The 21,148-nt window shown below is 41.7% G+C and overlaps 1 protein-coding gene across 1 annotated transcript in view; it reads left to right on the top strand.

Moving 5' to 3' along the window:
* Positions 1–21,148, top strand: part of plekhd1 (pleckstrin homology domain containing, family D (with coiled-coil domains) member 1) — a 46,827-nt gene that overhangs the window by 18,106 nt on the left and 7,573 nt on the right. The window contains exons 3-4 of the mRNA XM_069192963.1: positions 7,623–7,755; positions 16,500–16,644. Coding sequence (XP_069049064.1) covers positions 7,623–7,755; positions 16,500–16,644 — 278 coding nt within the window. The remainder of the gene's footprint in view (positions 1–7,622; positions 7,756–16,499; positions 16,645–21,148) is intronic.

Genomic DNA, 21,148 nt, shown 5'->3' on the forward strand with positions numbered 1-21,148 from the left:
AAAGTATTACCCTGGTCCACTTTCTTTGTAACCGTCTTTGTAAACGAAGTAGTATAAGACAGTATAAGACTTTCTATTAAAATGTGTATGGCTGTTTCAGTGCTTTCCACGTGACTGCACCTGTGGTGTGATGGCTTAAGCGTGTGCATTTTTTTGTCTGAGGTCTGCAGTTCAAGCCCTGCTGTCACCTGAGTTTTCTTTTAACAAATAAACATTTCTTTGAAAAACTAAAATAAAATTATGGACACTATATTGATATTTTTTATATTTCTAAATATAACAACATGTTCTAAGCTAAGTCATTTATTAATAACAACGAATAATTTCAAGCGTCTACTACTGTCGTTATTGCTGATAATAAATATCTACATTATATTGAATTTGTTGGTATTTCTAAATATCCTCTACATAAAACTGTCAGTGAGATAATTCTCTTTTTGTAAACCTCAGGTTTTTCATCGATGCGTAATTACGCGTTAACTGGAACACTGGGGGACCACTGTGTACACATGTTCACAACACAAGAAATACTGCTCAATACCCAGATACAACTTTTTAGTATTGATAACACTTTTCTAAAATGTATTAAAAAAATAAAAATGATTACAAACTAATCTTTCCACATTTGATCCCAAGAGGAAGTACAATACGCTCCTGCCTTGTTTAACGATGGTATGAAAAATGAATCTAAATGGTGAGCAAGCTATGCTTAAAGTTAATTAAGATAATTAGAAGACAAAGTAAAAGATTTACGTTGCATTGTCAGATTGTGAATCAATAAAGACATTTAATTAAACGCGTTTGCGATTTAAATCAAAATGGGGGTAATGGGGACTCTCTATTATTAAAACTCGTTCAATTGTGGTTCTTTTGGAAACATTTTCACATATTCCTTGTAACTACACTGCTGTCGATATTGTACCAATAGACTAAATGAAATGCTTGGAGTTTTTAATGTAGGGATTTCTATATTTATGTCTTTATCTAGTGGTTTCATTGGTGACAAAGGCTAAACTGGCTTGCCTGTTGTCCTGTTGTGCCTGCTTGCCTGCTACACACACCTCAGGACGGTGACGTCACTGCCTTTCATATGAATCCTTTCATATGGAAACATTTTGACACTGCGTTTAACAATCTTAGGAAGAACACAAAACAGCCTGTTAACAGCCTGTTTTTTACCTAAAAAATCATGCCCGAGAAAGTGAAGTAGCATTAACTAACAAAGAGAGGACATTAGCTAGCCAATATGAGTGAATAAATCACTTGTTTTTTTGTTTATTTCTTTAGCACATTTATTTAGACATTTCCATTGATCATACAAGCATTGAAAAACTGTCCAATCCCTAGTTCATCAGGCATTTTCATTTTTGCTGTGGGAGTGCTCCCACTGGTGCTGGTCTCAGTGCCTGCCAGGATATCACTCCAGCGCTTGGTCGTTAAAATTGGGTTTCCAATCAGTTGTGTAGAACAGCTAAACAGGGAAGAAAACACTTTCAGAGAAAATGTTTCAGGTGTGACGAATACAGATCCCCAGTTCAATTTCAGCCTAAACCTGTCCCCACGCACCCTGCTCCCACTGCAATTAGAATATACACAAAGCACTGAAAGCTTTACAGTAGATGATCAGGTGTTTCTGCAGACATACTGTAGGCATAGTACGTAATTCAGGCTTTATGAACTCACCTGGGATTTGATTGATTAAAAAAAAGTTTTTTTTTGTTAAAACTGCACCAGGTAGTAGATCTTGTCCGGTGCCCAATGATATAACTTTAATATAAACAAGAACTTTTCTTTTTCTTCACCGACCTTTCTCCACAGCATTATACCCTCTGTAAAGATGCAAAAGAATGATAAATAACAGACTTTATACTTAATTATATTTGTAATACTTGGGGATTTTGAGATGACTGGCAACTTTTTTTCTGGTTACCTTTGTACTGTATGTTAATAAAACATAAGTAAAAAAAAGATGGAGAGAGTTTTGCTGGAAAGTTGTTAGTTTTTTTTATTACTCTGAAGCATATGGCACATCATACTGGGGAAAACTCTAAATGTTGGTTACAGTGTGGAAGCCAAGAAGGTAATTATCGGCATATATAGTTGTGCTAAAATAAGGCTTTGCTGGATGGATTTCCTATTTTCCCTTTTAGATTTTATATCTTGGCAAGATGGATCCTGTGAATACTAGGATGGGTACTGATGAATGTGTTTGGAATTCTTTTATCTGCAGTTAAAAAGACTATAACAAGAAAGTTGCTTTTCCCTGCTTAACCAACAATGAACAATTGCAAAATGAAATATATAATTATACTGTACTAGGTGCGCCCCTTGATTCACTTACTTGTGGCACACACTTTAGCAGCAATAACTTGAATGAAAGATATTCTGTAAGAGCTGATCAGTCTCTCATACCACCTGGGAGGTATTCTGGCCAAGTCTTCCTTAAAGAGCTGTTTATAGATCCCCACTGGAAATAGGTATGAGTCTGGAATAAACAAGGCTCAGGGTTGAACAATGTCATATTTTCCCAAATTCATATAATGAGACTCAAAATATGTTATTTTATATGTTTAGTTACGGATATTGGTCACCTCGTGTTACTTTTTGTAGTGTCTTGTGTTTTTAATTCTGATTTAGTTGTTTTCAAGAACAGAGTAACAGAGCACATAAGTTTGACCTTCTAACAAGTGAAGAACTGGCAGCTGTGTATGTGCAAGGCCATTCACTTGTGATCAATGTGGCAGACTCATTTGCTAAGACAGCTATTCACTAGCCATTCAATTATTTCATCAACAGAAGCAACTCCTGACACTGTCAAATAACTACTGTGGTGTCTCCGGGGGAATAGATAAATGTAATAAGTACGAAAGAACTCACACCACAAACTCTTCTTTTAGTTTCGTGAGGTTTCTTCCTTTTCTTTCGTTTGTCTTCCAAACCAGTCCGCAATCCGTTTTCTCTGTCCTTGTTCAGTCTTTGTTCCAAAAGTTCGTAAAATCCAACAAATCCGCGCCGAGTCCAAATCACAAGCTGTATACCGTTATCCTTTATTTGTTCCGAAAATCCGTTGTCCTTAAATCTTTATTCACTCCAACCAAACTTCCCTATCTTCTCCAACACGCATTCACCTCCTGGCTTCCGCGCCGGTTCACTGTTTCCGGGACATATATATTTTGTTTCCTGATGAGACCCACCTACGTCTCGTTGTCTTTCAGCCTGAGCCCTTTCCATCTGCGGGTCAGCTGGTTTCTCTTAGCGGCCATCTTGGTCAGGTCTAAATCGAGTACAGTGAGCAGATCGTTCCTAAAATACCTTTCCTGGATGACCCTCCCTCTGGTCCTCTAACATACCCTCCCCCTGAGATCAGCCCCGTCCTCGGGCTGTCTGGAAAAGAAACAATGCATTCGGGATTTTCCATATATATGGAACTATATATGGATCCAGATTTTCCCTCACAATGGGAACAACAGTGTTTATTCTTTCCCTCATTTGTTCCACATGTTCAATGACAGTCTGTAATGGTGAAGGCTAATGCTCCCAGGACTCTTTGACCAGGTCTAATAATCCCCGTGGTCTCCGAGCGTATAATAACTCAAAAGGAGAGAACCCAGTCGAGGCTTGCGGTACTTCTCGGATAGCAAACATTAGATAAGGGAGCAATTGATCCCAATTTTTGCCATCCTTTTGCATGGCCTTCCTCAGCATGCTTTTCAGGGTTTTATTGAAGCACTCCACTAGTCCGTCTGTTTGCGGGTGATAAACAGAGGTTCTGATTTGATGAATACCCAAAAGCTTACTTAGGTCTTGCATGACCTTTGACATAAAAAGAGTCCCTTGATCGGTTAAGATCTCCTTAGGGATTCCCACTCTAAAGAAAACGTGTACTAGCTCTCTAGCTATGTTTTTGGCCGTAGCTGCCCTCAGAGGAATGGCTTCGGGGTACCTCGTGGCATAGTCCACTATGACCAGTATATACTGATGTCCCTTTGTAGTTTTAATCAAGGGTCCCACTAAGTCCATACCAATCCGCTCAAAGGGAGTATCTATTATTGGGAGGGGAATCAGAGGGTTTTTATAATAAGGTTGTGGGGCAGTTTTCTGACAGGTTGGGCATTCCCGACAATATGTTTCGATGGCCTTGTATATTCCGGGCCAGGAAAATCGAGAAAGTAGCCTTTCAGCCGTTTTCTTCACGCCCCGGTGTCCTCCCAAGAGGATGCTATGGGCCAAGCTGAGGAGTTTCGACTGGTAGGCTCGGGGAATGAGAAGTTGCTCCACTTCTTCTTGTTCTCTCTTCTGGACCTGATAGAGGAGATTGTTTTTTACCATAAAGTAGGGGTAATTCAGGGGACCATTATTATTACATAACTCCCCCTCAATTTTTCTCACATGTCCCCATGCATGTCTTAAATTCCCATCTTCCAGCTGGGCTGTTCCGAACCTACCTCGATGTTCGGGTGGCTCCCAGTCTGGTAAATCCATATTTAAGAACTCATCTCCAAGTTCCGAGCCTTCTCCTGGCTGGTCCGCCTCTCCAGGGGAATCTGTGTTATCATCTGAATCTCCTGGACAGGGGAGTGGTTCTTGCCTAGCCAACTGGACAGTATTCAAAATTTGAAGAAAGTGGGGACAGTCACGACTCAACACCACAGGGTAAGGCAATTGTTCAACATCCCCTACAGTCGAACTATACATTCCCATTTCTGTAGTAATGGAAACTTTCACAGATGGATACACCTTAGTTTCCCCATGAATGCACGTAATAGGTATCCCCACTGCTTGCCTGACCTTGACCTGAAGAGGTCACCAGGGTCACCATACTTCCAGAGTCTAACAGGGCCTCGACAGGCTTTTCCCCTATCTTGATTTTAGCGATGTGGGGTGCCTCACAGGATGGAATACTCGCAGTGAGGTATTTGCATTTAGCTTCCTTTCTGGTGTCCACTTGCATAGGTTCACCCCCGTTGGGACACTTACAGGACAAATGTCCCTCTTTATGGCACTTAAAACACCTACAGGTCTCTTTCCATGGTCGGGGCCTTTGAACCGATCTTTCCTGAAAAGATGTTGTAAATTGAGGAGGATCTCGATGGTCCCGGTACTTCAGTGACCTCGTTCCATTCCCTGAACTTTCAGGTTTCCTCCTCTCCTCTTCCTTAATCAAGGCTTCTGTGGCATGCTGTCGCTCCACTAAATCAGCAACCTGGTCTAAGGTCTGGGGATCCCCATCACTCACTTTTCTTTTCAAGTGCACAGGCAGACTCCTCACAAAGTGGTCCAATACTACTTTTTCTACCACTTGCCCCGAGCTGAAGCCATTTCTTCACCAAATGAACCAGGTCAAACATCTGAGATCTGGCGGGCTTGTCCATTTGATACTTCCAGTTATTGTACTGGATTGCTCTTATCGCCATGGTTACCCCTAATCTCGCCCAAATCTCCTTTTTTAGAGTTTCATAGTTCTCCGCATCCTCTTCTTTTAAATCGTAATAAGCCTTCTGGGCTTCCCCAATTAAATAAGGTGCTACTCTCCCTGCCCATTGCTCTCTGGGCCATGCATTCCTGGCAGCTGTTCTCTCAAAGGTGGTTAAATATGCTTCTACATCATCGAGCTCCGACATCTTTTGAAGCCCAATTTCTTCCATCTTACGGGGTTCTCCCCCTGTTACCAAGGACCGTCTAATTTCTTCTCCTAATCTTTGCAATTCCCCTCTCACCAAATTCTGCTCTTCTATAATTCGTTGATTAATCTCCATTTGAATCTTATTAGCCTCCTGCTGTGCCTGTATGGCTTCTTGTTGTGCCTTTAAAGCCTGGAACTGAGTTAGGGTGGCCTGGGACAATTGTTGTATTAATTGTTCCATTGTTCTTAGCGAGAGTTCTTACCCAAACCGAGAGAAGAAGAGGAAAAAAAAATCAACTTTTTATTTCCACAAGTCTTAGTCACGATCAGCGGATGCCCGCATCCTCCACCAATTGTGGTGTCTCCAGAGGAATAGATAAATTTAATAAGTACGAAAGAACTTACACCACAAACTCTTCTTTTAGTTTCGTGAGGTTTCTTCCTTTGCTTTCGTTTGTCCGTCTTCCAAACCAGTCCGCAATCCGTTTTCTCTGTCCTTGTTCAGTCCGTGTTCCAAAAGTTAGTAAAATCCAACAAACCGCGCCGAGTCCAAATCACAAGCTGTATACCGTTATCCTTTATTTGTTCCGAAAATCCGTTGTCCTTAAATCTTTATTCACTCCAACCAAACTTCCCTATCTTCTCCAACACGCATTCACCTCCTGGCTTCCGCGCCGGTTCACTGTTTCCGGGACATATATATTTTGTTTCCTGATGAGACCCACCTGCGTCTTGTTGTCTTTCAGCCTGAGCCCTTTCCATCTGCGGGTCAGCTGGTTTCTCTTAGCGGCCATCTTGGTCAGGTCTAAATCGAGTACAGTGAGCAGATCGTTCCTAAAATACCTTTCCTGGATGACCCTCCCTCTCGTCCTCTTACACTACTCATACGTTGGCATGTGATGTCATGTTGTAAAAAGTCCATTGAGATTTATTGTTAAATTTTACATTTAGGAAATTAAATGGCTATTTATGATATATTTTTACAATGCCTGTGGAGGAAAAGGCATTTGTCTCAGTATTTACCTACAATGCAATCGCCCTGAACTTTGCCTGGATGGTCAGGGTATCAAAGGGTGTATATGGTGTGCAATACTACTGTATTCTTGTTAAATAGAAGTGAGTGAATATTTCACAATAGAATACACCTGTAAGTCAAGTATGAATGATATACTAGCACTTAACAAATGATAGACAACACCTACATAGAAGTTGGTTAAGTACTAGTTACCAGTAGTCAGTAATGACAAATGCATGCCATTCACTGTTAACTAAAAAAAGCCTGAAGCCAATATTGGAGAAACCCGAATATTTAGGAAGTCCAAGGACAGTGAATGTAACTTTAATTTTGTTTTATTTTTGGAAATCTGCCACTCTGCATATGTTTTAAATTCTACTCAAAATTGTCTTTTATGTTATAGTTGTACATGGGTGGCACAGTGGTTAGTATTGCAATCTCACAGTTCCTGGGCCCAGAGTTAAATTCTGGTCCTGGGGTGCTATATGTGTAGAATTTGTACCGTATGTTCTCTGCTTATTCACATGGGTTTCCTCCAGGTGCTCTGATTTCATCCTTAAACATACTGGTAGGTTAATTGGCTTTTGGGAAAATGGCTCTGGTATGTGCATGTTTGAATTTGTGTCTGTGTGTGGCCTGCAATGGACTGGCATCCTGTTCATGTTGTGCCTGTAGCTTGCTGAGATAGGCTTCAGCTCCCCTGCTGCTCCAAATTGGGTGAAGCTCTTTGAAAATGGATGGATGCATTATAGTTGTCATATATATATCCCCTCTGACCTGACAGCACAGAGCCTGCAGACAGTTATTTAAGAGGATCCGATTGTTGATTGTTGCCAGGTGTTTCAGTAAAGTCAGAGGACTGAAGAAGGCCAGCAAAGAGTTCAAATTAAGATTAAGACCAATCTGTGTCTGATAGTATTGGATGAAGTGAGAGCCTGAGTGATGCTGACTTACTGTAGGCCTTGATGTGTTGTCTGTTCCCAGGCTGAAGAAGACTGAAGAGCAGATAAAAGCTCTTCAGGAAGAGCGTGAGTTCTACTCCTCAAAGTCCCAGGCATTGCAGCTCTCCCTTTCTGAGTTGACAGCAGAGAAACAGCAAACCGAAGCAGAGCTCAAGGTAATGGCTGAATCTGAACAGGGCTGCCTCCAAAGCAGTCCTTGTCTACAGTGACAAAATTACTGTGTTTTTTTTAAGATAATCAAATCTTGAATGTTCATACCAAAGGGTAAAAAGAAGTAAAATGTTAAGAAAGCCAATAAAAATCAAAAACTAAAATATATTGATTGCCCAGATCAGCTATTGAACTCTGTATCTCTCTCCATGTCACTTCAGTCCTCATGGTAGCATTCCTAATTAGGTTCCTCCTTGCTTGATTGTTCAATTTGGAGGAACAGCCTTATTTAGGGAGTGTCTGGGTGGTAAAATATACCTTTCACTCTTAACATTTGACTTATCTGTGTTCAAAGAGATATTCAGTGTCTCTGAAATGTTTTAATACTTTCTTCTGATCTGTGCCTTTATACAGCTTTATCCCTGAGTGATTTTGAAAGCTACTTGCTCTTCATAGTTGACTTTTTGTTTAAAATTCAAATTCTAGACTGTTGGCTCCCTAGAGAGATACAGTAGGTGCATTTATTACATATGGTTGCAATAGTGAACCACAGTTAGTGCACACAGAGGCCATTCAACTAATTTTGCAATTTTTCAACATAATTTAGTGTTATCTCAATTTAGCCGTTTTAATAAATTGGGTGAATACTTGTGAAACCAACATATTTAGTTTTTTATGTTTCTTTGTAGTTTTTGCTGACATTTAACTTAATTTGTTCATAAAAGTGTTCATCATTGTTTGAACTCTCAAATTATGATTAAAATATTTACTTTAATAAAAGTGCATATACTGTATCATTTGTATTTAAACAAAACAGGACATCATTGGGTGGGAGTGAAAATTCTTTCAAGGTACTTTTAATTATATGCCAACAGTTTCTTCTGCTGAATTTAATTTGTATTAATGTTTTACCTTGACTTAAAAATAATAAGTTACGCTAGACTAAAATTATAGCTATACATACTAATACAAACACTTGTGTCATTTCACTTATATACACTTACTATATTTTAATTCTACTAATTATATCTACATATGTTTATATAAATTTGGAAGGGCAGCAAGCCCAAAACCGATCCATGCAGCACTCCACTACTTCGTTACAATTCAAAATAGTGCTTTTTAAGTTGTTGTGCTGTTTCCTGTATTGTGTACAGGAATGTGTGGAATCCTTATGGATTCCAATGGCTTTTAATTTGAGAATCAGCTTTTTATGAGGGACCTTAACAAAGATTTATGTGATGTCTAAAAATATTATGTCATAGGCTTTAGCTTTATCTACTATTCATTTCAGTATTCTTCTAATTTAGCCATAACTATAATTTCCAAAACTTAATCTGTAACAAAACAAATCATAAATTTTCTTTGATGCCTTTTAATGTAGATGGCTTTTAATTTGAGTATAAAAATTATATGAACTATCTTATTCAAAGCTCAGGTCTCGAGATCCATGCAACAAAAGGACAGAAAGCACATTCACATCATAACCCAAAGAATATTCACAGTTAACAGTTTTACACAACTACTGCGTTATATATAGCAAGACAACACACTCGGCATGCAATACGGTTTTAATGATACACCTTTCCGTAAAGGTGATCTGTCTTTTAAGAGCATTACATATTTCAAAGATGTTTCAGTCCACTGCTACACCCTTACATGATCACAAGCAAGTATTGCCTATCTTTCTTTCATATAAATTGTTATTCTTACCCTTGAAATAAGAATAAGGGCGGAGCAGTGGCACTACTGTGGCTAAGGATCTGTGCCTGTGGCTGGAAGGTTGCTGGTCCAAATCCTATGTCTGGCAGAGGAATCCTACTCCGTTGGGCCCCTGAGCAAGGCCCTTAACCCCAGCTGCTCCTGGGGTGCTGTACAATGGCTCTGACCCCAAGCTTCTCTCCCCGTCTGTGTGTCTCATGGAGAGCAAGCTGGGGTATGAGAAATGAAGAATTCCTAATGCAAGAAATTGTATATGGCTAATAAAGTGATCTTGCTGAAGAAATTAGAATAAAAACATTGTATAGTGAAATTTGTAATAAGGCAATAGTGATAAGGATTGCTAATGTAGCTTATCTAAAAAAATTATAATAATGTTATACTATTATAGACCGCGACATGCTGGGGGATGGAAATAAAAAAAATCCACAAAAAACTGAATCTACCACAATTAAATTTTAGGCTTCTTGTATAGTGGCCACACTGCTAGAAAAAATGCAAGTGTATATTGTCTTTGTTTATATAATTTTTATTTTTTATTTAATAAAACTAGAGATATTGGAGGCAACTGAGGCACTTTTATTGGGGTCTCTGCCACCGGTGTGCGTGGCGCAGAAGGACCCCCTCCCGAATGCTCTCGGGCTCCCCTCCAACAACACCAGGTGGGGGCTCCCATGGAGCGGGTGGGGGTTGATGTTTTTTGCCCATTTCCGTGCACTGAGGCCGGGAACCGCTATGTCCTCCTGGTAATGGATTACTTCACCAAGTGGTCCGAAGCCTATGCCCTCCCGGACAAGAGTGCCCCCATGGTGGCCGATGCCCTACTGGAGGGGATGTTTGATAGGCTGGGGGTGCCAGAGGAGTTACACAATGACTAGGGGCGTAACTTTGAGTCCCAGGGTGTGCCAGCACCTGGGGATTTCTAAGACACGGACCACCCCGCTGCATCCCCAGAGTGACAGGTTGGTGGAGCGGTTCAACCGGATGCTTGCAACCCAGCTGGCCACTCTGTGTCCCGGCACCAACGAGACTGGGACTGCCACCTCTTCCTTGTGTTCTTGGCATATAGGACCGCGGTCCAGGAATCTACCGGGTGCATCCCGGCCTCGCACATGCTGGGCGGGAGATGCGAGCCCCGGTGGACCTGGTCTTTGGCCTGCCACCCGGAGACGAGTCAGCACTGCGGGCTGGATCGGACTATGAGTGGGATCTGGGGCAGCGGATGTGGCGAGTGCACAGCTTTGCCCGGATCCACCTGACTCCAGTGGGGATCCAGCAGAAGCGGCACTATAATCTGCGCTGCAGGGGACCGGCCTTACAGCCCCCTGACGTTCTCGGGGTGGTGGGCGAGGTCTGCTACCGGGTCCGGTTGCGAAAATGGGGGAGAGTGGTGGTCCAACACCGAGACCACCTGGCACCTTACCGCGTCTGGGAGGAGGAGCCCCACGGGGAGGCTCCGGAGGAGCAGCAGGGGTCAGAGCTGGCCAACAACGTCCACTCGCACAGGGTTCCACAGCCATTAGCTGACAATGAGTACAGCCTGAAGGGGGATTTCGATGTCGACGGAATGCCAGACGCTTCAGGTGGGGGCAGTGTAGTGTCCTCCCCGGTGGTGAGGAGGAACTGCACCTAAGCGTTGAGGGTACCACAAAGCAGGCTGGGAGTTGTCGCTGGGGGGGAGTCTGAGGATCTGTACGATGACCAGCAGCTGACCCTGTTCATGTAAATAGACCTAAGTTAGTTTTAAGTGTTCTTTGAAGCTTAGTATGTATGTAGAATCTGTTAGCAAGTTACCACCCTAAACCTGTGTACGTGTTCTGTCGGTCCCCTAATGTGTAAGTAAGTATCCTCTCATGAGGCAACAATAAATGTAGGGGTTTTGTGCATTTACTGGGACAATTATTAATTGTAGCATTAAGTCACAAAATGATTCTTTGATGGCTATTAGAAGACCGACCTTGCGGGATAACAGCAACGCACACACACAGATACTATTACACGACAATACATGTATTAGTACATAAAATGTGCGTATAAACATAACAGATCTTATGAGTGAGGGTTAGCAGAATACAAAAGGTATATATTCAATAACGAAGAGTTACATACCATTCATTTAGACCGTTTCGTAAATGAACTTGGATTACAACTTCTTTTTCTAGATACTCAAAAGCAAGTATATTACTCATAGGAATTAAATTGATATCAACTGGGGTTAAGGTAACAATTGAATTCTCGAGCTGTAATGCAGAATGTTGAATACTCATCCAATCTGTGTGGATTCAGATCTCCTGCAGACACCAAGGAACAGTGGCAGGCTGTTGCTGTGTCCAATCGGCGTTTTCTGGCCCGGTGCCAGGCAGTGCTGGTTCGGCGTGCGAAGTGGGAGAAGGAGGGAGACATTTCTGCTGCGACACGCTGCTGATGCTCTCTGAAGAGCGGTTTATTAGTGTTGGCTGAAACTAATAGAGTTGGTGCACACGGAAAGTGACTGCGGGTCCAAGCAGGTCACACTCTTTAGACGGGAAGACGATGTTCCCTATGTAGCGCTAGTCCTAAATCCTGAGATTCAGCTGTCCACAGTTCCGACCGTAGTTCATTTATGGTCAGCGTTCGTGATGGGTTCACGAGACTTGCTGCTGGACTAACCTCGGGTGGATCCTTTGATTACGCGCTGCTGACCTCCGTTTTCGACTCTGAGTACAAAGTAAAATCCCAGCACTTCAATTCAATTCAATTCAATTCAATTCAATTCAACTTTATTGTCATTAAACTTACACAGGTGCATAGTATAATGAAAAGTGTTTCTCATTAGTCACTCAGGTGCAGTATATAAATAGGACAGAAGATAAGACAATAGACAGTTACACAATAGCAATAACATTAACATGTAATAACATAACATAAATAACATGTAATCAAGTAATCAAAACTGTGCAAAATTCTGCAAACAAAGAAAATTTAACAGGATAAAAACAGTGCAAGGTAATTCGTGGAACAGTGCAAAAAAAATAGTATGGTAAAAGTAGTTTGGTTACAATTTTACTGGGCTATCGAGGGGACAGTAAAATTTTGACTTACATGTGTGTGTGGTGGTGTAGGAGTACAGTGGTTGTGGGTACAGGAGGATGTTAGGAGAGATCATAATAAGGTGGAAGGGAGTGGGGGCGTCACCAACTTGACAGCTCTGGGGAAGAAGCTATTTTGGAGTCTAGTTGTGTGCGACTGGAGTGACCGGAACCTTCTTCCAGATGGTAGGGGAATAAACAAGTTATGACTGGGGTGAGTGGGGTCAGACATAATTTTGGTGGCTTTTTTCAGACTCCTGGTGTTGTATATTTCCTGGATGGATGGTAAGGCACTGCACCGCAGACCCTTCTATGTAGATGGGGGAGTGAACTTTTCCTTGTCTTCTGAAGTCAACAATCAGCTCTTTGGTTTTGCTGATGTTGAGACATAGGTTGTTGGTTTGGCACCAGTCTGCGAATTGTTTTATCTCCTCCCTGTAGGCAGTCTCATCGTTGTCAGTGATCAGGCTCACGACTGTGGTATCATCAGCATACTTGGTGATGGTGTTTGTGCTGAACTTAGCAGTACAGTCGTGGGTGAACAGGGAGTAAAGCAGTGGGCTGAGCACACAGCCTTGAGGGGCACCAGTGTTAAGGGTGAGTGTGTTGGAGGTGAGGTTGCCAATCCTGACAGTCTGGGGTCTGCTGGTGAGGAAGTCTAGGATCTAGCTGCAGAGGGTTGTATCTAAACCTAGAGCCCTGAGTTTGGTAGAAAGTTTTATGGGTATGATGGTGTTAAATGCTGAGCTAAAGTCAATAAAAAGCATTCTTGTATAGGTGTTCCTTTTATCCAGGTGGGTTAGTGTGGTGTGTAAAGCTATAGAGATTGCATCCTCTGTGGAGCGGTTTGTGCAATAGGCAAACTGGAGAGGATCCAGTGTTTCTGGAATGCTGGCTTTAATGTGCGGAATAAATAGTTTTTCAAAGCACTTCATTATGATGGGGGTGACTGCAATAGGGCGGTAGTCGTTTAGGCATGTGGGGGCTGATTTTTTCAGTACTGGCAAGATGGTGGTTGTCTTGAAGCAGCTAGGTACAGTGGCCTGGGTCAAGGACATGTTGAAGATGTCGGTACAGACATCAGCTATCTACCAGGCACATGTTCTGAGTACCAGGCCAGGGATACCATCAGGTCCAGCAGCTTTATGTGTGTTCACTCTACTTAGTGATTTCCACACATCTAGCTTCGATAGTGTGGGTGGTGGGGTGGTAGGGGAGTCAGTGGTCCAGGTGGTTGGTTCAGGGTTTTGAGCTTCGAAGCGTGCATAGAAGGTGTTAAGCTTGTTTGGAAGAGAGGGGTCAGTAGCACTTACAGGGCTTGTTTTGCTCTTGTAGCTTGTGATTGTATTTATGTCTTGCCACATGCGTCGTGGGTTAGTGTTGGTGTTGTAGTGGTGTTCTATCTGGGATTTGTACTGTTTCTTGGCAGATTTTATGCCAGCTCTTAATTCTTTCCTAGCCCCTCTCAGTTCTTCCTCATTACCAGATTTGAAGGCTGCATCATGGGCTTTGAGCAGGGAGTGGATCTCAGTGTTCATCCAAGGTTTTTGATTCGGGAGTTTGCGTATCTTTTTAACGCTCACCACATCATCAGCACATTTGCTGATGTAGCTAGTGACTGCTGATGCATACATATCAATATCAGTGTGGGATCCATGGGAGGCTGCATCTTTGAACACACTCCAGTCTGTGCACTCAAAACAGTCCTGAAGCATTGATTCTGCCTCTTTGGTCCATGTTTTTACAGTTATAACTGGAGCCTTGGTGCGTTTGAGAAGTCGTCTGTAGGCTGGGAGTAGGAACAGGGAGATGTGGTCAGATTGTCCAAGAGGGGAGTGAGGTACTGCTTTGTAAGCACCGGGTACATTAGTATAAACAAGGTCAAGTGTGTTGTTTCCCCTGGTGGGGCAGTCAACGTGTTGGTTGTAGCTAGGCAGGACTGATTTTAGATTTCCCTGATTAAAATCACCTGCAATAATAAAAACACCATCAGGGTGTGCAGATTCCTGTTTACTAATAGCTTTGGACAGCGTTTTGACTGCTTCCTTAGCATTAGTGTTAGGAGGTATGTATACAGCAGTAATAATGACCGACGTGAACTCCCTAGGTAGGTAGAAGGGTCGGCATTTTACCATTAAATATTCTAAGTCAGGTGAGCAGTGGATAGCGATTTCTGTAGTATCTCTGCACCATGCTTGATTGACATAAATACACAGACCTCCTCCTTTATTTTTACCAGAGGCGGCTGTTCTGTCCGATCGGAGAGTTAAAAAAATCATCCAGCTGAATGGTGGAGTCCGGTATGTTGTTTTGAAGCCATGTTTCTGTAAACACAAGAGTGCAGCAGTCTTTTATTTCCTGGCGAGTAGTGAGCCTGAGTTTTATTTCGTCCAGGTTTTGTCTAGGGACCGTATGTTAGCGAGGAACAGGCTGGGTATAGGTGGTCTGTTCTGCTGTTCTTTTAGTCTTATTTGCAGCCCGGCTCTCTTACTGCGTTTCTGTTTGCGCTCGCACCGCTTGCGCCGTCTCCTCTCCCGGCGGACACGGTCAGGTGGCTCAGCGGCTTCCGGGTCTGCGGTGTAGAGGATGGACGAGCTGATGTAATCCAGGTCGAGCGAACTAAAGGAGAAATCCCTGCAGTTGTTTCTGATGTCCAGTAATGTTTTCCGGTCGTAGGAGAAGTAAGCTTCAGTGTTTTGAGTAAATAACGTGACAAAAAATGTAAGAATAACGAACAAAAAGCACCATTGTTTGAGAGCTAATGAAGCCGCTGCGTCCATGTGCGCCGCCATCTTACAAAGATGTACTTGGACACTTGGACACTTGGACACACTGGCCGTTACGTGATTGTCTGAGCTGAGTCCGAGAAGTTCTGGAGGGGCACGGAGGAGCCCTGTGCTGCCTGTTTTACCTGGAAGAACTATGATTGTTCATTGGTTGACAGTTCCGTGGGCATTCGAGACCCACGTGGGGTTACCCTGCCCTACCAGTTCCTGATTGGCTGATTGAGGTGGAAGATGAGTAACAATGTACTCTGACCTTAGGGTTGTAAACCACCTGGGATGAGACTCTCCCTTGGAATCTCCCAGAGAGTAAGGCACCAGATATTACCATTTATTAAGGTAGCTGGAGAATCTCAGCCTTGGGAGTTGTTCCTTATCAGGAAACTCTATCAGCTAGAAAAACACCTTAAATGTGAACCAAATGGAATGGCCTCTCTGTATCCAGCACCACTGAAATGAGAGACAGAGAGACAAAGGAGCACCAATTTTATTCCTGTATTTTTAATAAGCCTTGCCGCTACATGTGTATGTGTAAATCCGGTAGTTGGTTATTTTGGTTGTAAAGGAGAATAAAAGCTGGTGGTTGTTTTCCTACTTCGTCTCCACTTGTCCTTTGTTCTGCACAAACCCGTAAGTGCTACAATACTTACTACAGGGGTTTGAATAAATATGACCCTAATGTTTTTTGAATTATTTATGACAAACAAGACTTTTCTTTTCCAAATGATTGGGGGTTCAAGAAATGTAAATGTAAAAGAAATGTTGTGAGGTTCATGTGACTTAAAATGGGGCTTGTGAGTGAAACTAGAATAAACTCCCCAAAACAACATGTTCCCTCTACAAGGTCACCCTCACTCCTCTAACTCCTCTGCTTCTACCCAGAAGATTCCAAATGCTGTTGCCTAGCAACATATATAGTGGCTAGCTACTGTATCTCCCAGAACATCATGAGAAGTCTCAAAGACCCATATCCCCCTCATAAACCTATCTTTCACTCAGAACCTTTCTTTCTCACAGCCTCACAAAGTTTTAGACACAATGAAACTGGCAATGAAGATAAAATTCATGGCTCTCCAGCTGGAAGTCCAGAGGGCTAACTATTGCTTTACACTTTCCCAAGATGTATCTTTTGTTTTGTTGAGTGTTTCATATCACTGCTCTGTTCATTCTCTCTACCAGACTGAGATAAAGGCCCGTGTGCAGCTGGAAAAGAGGCTGAACATTGCTGAGGAGGCTCTACGGAGCCTGGAACAGGGTCTCAACTCTATGGAAAGATCCAGGGAGAAGGAAGACCGCATGAAGGGAGATGTCGGCCAATTAAAAAGTGAGAATGGCGGGGACTAGGGAGGGTATTTAGGGTTTAAACTTCCTTTTTTACCCGAAATGATAACCCGAACAAAACAAGGAGCTATATCTCAATTATTAAAGCAGCACAAATGCTACTTTCAATGGCACAAACGCAGCACTAACAAATGTGGTGGGTTTCAGTGATAGTGCTGTCTGCTGGGGTTGACATCACAGAGCTGGACAAGCAAACATCCTAGGTCATTACATCGCATGCTGCAAAAGACATGATTTCAGTTTGGAGAAATATGACGTCTTAACAGAGGCACTCATATGTTTGTTTTCAGACCTAATGCTGTATTCTATACCAAATATTGACCAGAAACACAAAAATAAAAAGACTGTGACCTAATCGTGCTATTTTTTAATGTAAGAACACTCCAATAGCTCCGTGGTCTGCATGTGTGAGACAGTAGAATTTCCAATGTTGTTTTGCAGTTTAGTTAAGAACTGCCTGGTTCAAGTACATAGTGCCCCTTTAATAAATCCCCTTTCACATTTACAATTTTTTGCACAAAAATATATAAAAACTGTGGTAATACAGGATGTTGCTAATCCTAACCTTTTTAAATAAGCAGTTCGAAAGATGGGTCAAATCATTAAATGACCCTTGATTTGCATATGAATTTAAAAAGCACACAGTGAGAAACTGATTACTTCTTCAGATTTAAAAATAAGGTCACAGCTATGGAGTATTAACACATGCTAGTTAAAGCCTCTTTGTAAGAACATGCATTTGCTTGTTTGCTTTTTAAGGTTACACCCACAACTCATCTGATTAGTATATGATATTGGTGAGAAATTCAATTTTCCTTTTCACACAAACAGGAAAATTACACAAACGCACAGAAGATTCTGGTATTAAAAGCAAAATAAATTGCTGCCCCCCACCTGGGAAAACAGAGTAACACAATTCCAGACATAGTTATCTTCGCACCTGTAATTGAGTGCTTGAACTCAAAAGAGGGGCTACTGATGGTCAAAGTTGCTATACATGGTCACATGATCACCTGAAAAAGAAGACGCTATATCTAGGGAATGAAAGCAGCTGGGAAGCTACTTTCAATGGCACGTACGGGCACAAATGCAACACTAATGAATGAGACCAGTTCGTTTCTCCTACAATGTTGTAAGGGGGCTGGGTATGGTCACTCCCCAAAAAAGTTGGCACTATATCTCAGAAACGGAGCTGAAAGATATACGTGTGTAATTACTATTTTTAAACAATTATTTCCAAGGATAAATATATGCTACTCTACCTGTAAAGAGATACAGTGCCTTGCAAAAGTCTACACCCCCCTTGGTCTTTTTCGCATTTTATTGTGTTACAGCATGGAACCATGATGTACAGTATTAAATTGAGAATGTTTGCCTCTTATCAACACAATGTACTCTATAACATCGAAGTGAAAAAAAAACCCCGAACATTTTACTAATGTCTTGCTTTGACAGACCTAAATTACCTCTGAAGTAACCAACTCTCTTCTCCAAGCCACATAATTATGTGACTAGAGTCTACCTGTGTGCAGCTGAGGTGTTTCACATGATTTCAGAATAAATACACCTGTGTCTGGGACCTTCCCCACTTAGTTAGTGTATTTACAAGGAAACACTACACCATAAAGACCAAGGAACATTCCAAGCAGATCTGAGACAAGGTTCTTGAAAAATACCACTCAGGGCAAGGATATACGGAAATTTCCAAGGCATTGAATATACGTTGAAGTACAGTGAAGTAAGAAAGGTGTTGCAAGGGACTGTTGCAACTACCGTAATATAGCCCTGATTCCTCATGCGAGCAAAGTTCTTCTGAAGATCGTACAGCAGCGACTGCACCCAATCATTGAAGCAGAACTACCTGACTCGCAAGCTGGTTTCAAACGAGGTCGTGGTACCCGTGACCATATCACAAATCTGCTGTGGATTATGGAGAAATGTGATGAACATTAGAAAAACATCTACATTTGCTTCATCAACTACAGTAAGGCATTCGACTGCATCGAACACGATAAGCTATGGAAGGCCTTGCAAGAACTGGGAGTGCCAGCACACTTGATCCAACTGATAAGATCCTTTTTTAAAGACCGAGAAGCAACTGTTCGAACACAACATGGAGACACCAAGTGGTTCAAAATCGAGAAAGGTGTGCGACAAGGCTGTATTCTGTCCCCTTTTCTTTTCAATCTTTACGCAGAAATTATCATGAGGAAATCAGATCTGGAAGAATTGGAAATCGGTGTGAAGATTGGAGGCAGAAATATTGATAATCTCCGCTATGCTGATGATACAACATTACTGGCGGAAACGGAAGATGGCCTGAAATATCTCATATTAAGAATCAAAAAGGAAAGTGAAAAGATGGGTCTCCACTTCAACATCAAATAGACAAAGATCATGACAACAGCTGGAAATGGAGCAGTCAAAATAACCATCAATAGTGAAGAGATTGAATGGCAATGATGCTTGGAATGGTCAGTGGAACAAGAAGATGAGGCTGCCAAAGAACGCGGTGGCTCGATCCCATCAAAACGGACACTGGCTTAGGTATAGAACAGCTGAAAGGGAAAGTCCAAGACCGGAAAGTGTGGCGAGAGATAGCCTATAGAATCGCCGAGAGTTGGATCCGACTGACCGGATAACATCATCATCACACAGTGAAGTCCATCATTAAAAAGGTATGGAAAAACTGTGAATCTGCCCAGAACAGGCAGTCCTCCAAAACTGAGTATTAACTCTGGGGGGTGAATACTTATGCATTCATATATTTTTTTGTTTTTTATTTTTAATTAATTGAGTAAAATGTCTGGATTCTTTTCCACTTTTATGTTATATAGTACTTTGTGTTGATGAGTAGCAAAAATTCTCAGTTAAATACATCATAGCTCCATGCTGTAACACAATAAAATGTGAAAAGTACAAGGGAGGTGAATACTTTTGCAAGGCACTGTACTTGGACTTTGTACTGTGAAATACCAGGATTGTTCAACAAAAATGATCAGGTGATCAATAAACTTATGGCTCACAAGTGCAAGGCATGACAGAGTACTTAAGCATGGGTAGAGATTAAAAGACATTGTGACATGACAAACAGGTGGTGAAAACAGATAAGGAAATTTAAATTCAACATCTTGCATCGAAAAATTATATTTGTGGTCTCTTTACTGCCACAATGACTTTTTTATATACAGTGTTCCTAAAGAAGGTGGGCTGGCCGAGGAAAAGGAAACATTCAATGGCTATAGGAAGGACCATTTTGCAAATCTATTAAATTACAAATACATAGTCAACAACAATATATTCAATTCCATCTGACAATACTCTATTATACCGTAGATGAGCTTAGAACTCTTTTCAACACTTAAGGAGTTGAGGAAAGCCATCACACAAATGAAGAACAACAAAGCATATCTTTACCAGCAGCCATATCACCCTGAAACTCACAACTGGCAACCCACTGAAGCTAAGCAGGTGTGAGCCTGGTCAGTACCTGGATGGGAGACCTCCTAGGAAAAACTAAGGTTGCTGCTGGAAGAGGTGTTAGTGGGGCCAGCAGGGGGCGCTCACCCTGCGGCCCATGTGGGTCCTAATGCCCCAGTATAGTGATGGGGACACTATACTGTAAACAGGCCTGTCCTTCGGATGAGATGTAAAACCGAGGTCCTGATTCTCTGTGGTCATTAAAAATCCCAGGGCGCTGCTGTCGCATCATCCAGGTGGATGCTGCACATTGGTGGTGGTGGAGGGGAGTCCCCATTACCTGTAAAGCTCTTTGAGTGGATAATAAGCAATTATTATTATTAATCTGCTGCCCATTGTAGGTATGATCATTAGAAGAACTTTCCTGCACCTCTCATTCTTCTTGCTGAATAACTTCACCCAGAAATCCAGTGTGTGTTTTTACATACCATCAATTACAACAAAAATGTCAAGAGCAACTACATTTGTTCTTAGCATTCTTTGATTTGACAAAGATATTTGTCTCTGTGAATTGTGTGGCACTCTGGAAGTATAGAGTCCTGCACTTTGAGACTCAAAGATGTCAAAATGAGGATAAAGAATGTCAAAGAGAGGTCACCATGACAACTATGCTGTACTGTACAAGATATCTAATGAAACAACAACTGCTAAACAAAGTGCAAATCCCATATTGGTTTTGTCAATCATCTTTAAAATCACAGAAGATGGTCACCCACGACAGCCAAGTGTAGCCAGTGAATGAATATGATATGCGTTTTAAAGTAAAAAATGTGTTAAGAGGTATAAGACAGTTTCTAAATACATGCTTCTAGCTACCCTTCTTCAAAAATCCTCATAATATGTCTTGTAGTTGGTATTACAAAATATTCATTATGCTTAAGCCATTGAAACAGACTGCTTATTTTTAAAAATAAGATACCGTTATGCGCTTGTTGTATCAAAGTTTTAATGATCTTTGTTTTCCTGGAAAAATGTGAACCCTTCAGAAAACCTCAAATAATGGTTGT

This window comes from Lepisosteus oculatus, chromosome 8 (assembly GCF_040954835.1).
Source record: "Lepisosteus oculatus isolate fLepOcu1 chromosome 8, fLepOcu1.hap2, whole genome shotgun sequence".
Lineage (NCBI taxonomy): Eukaryota > Metazoa > Chordata > Actinopteri > Semionotiformes > Lepisosteidae > Lepisosteus > Lepisosteus oculatus.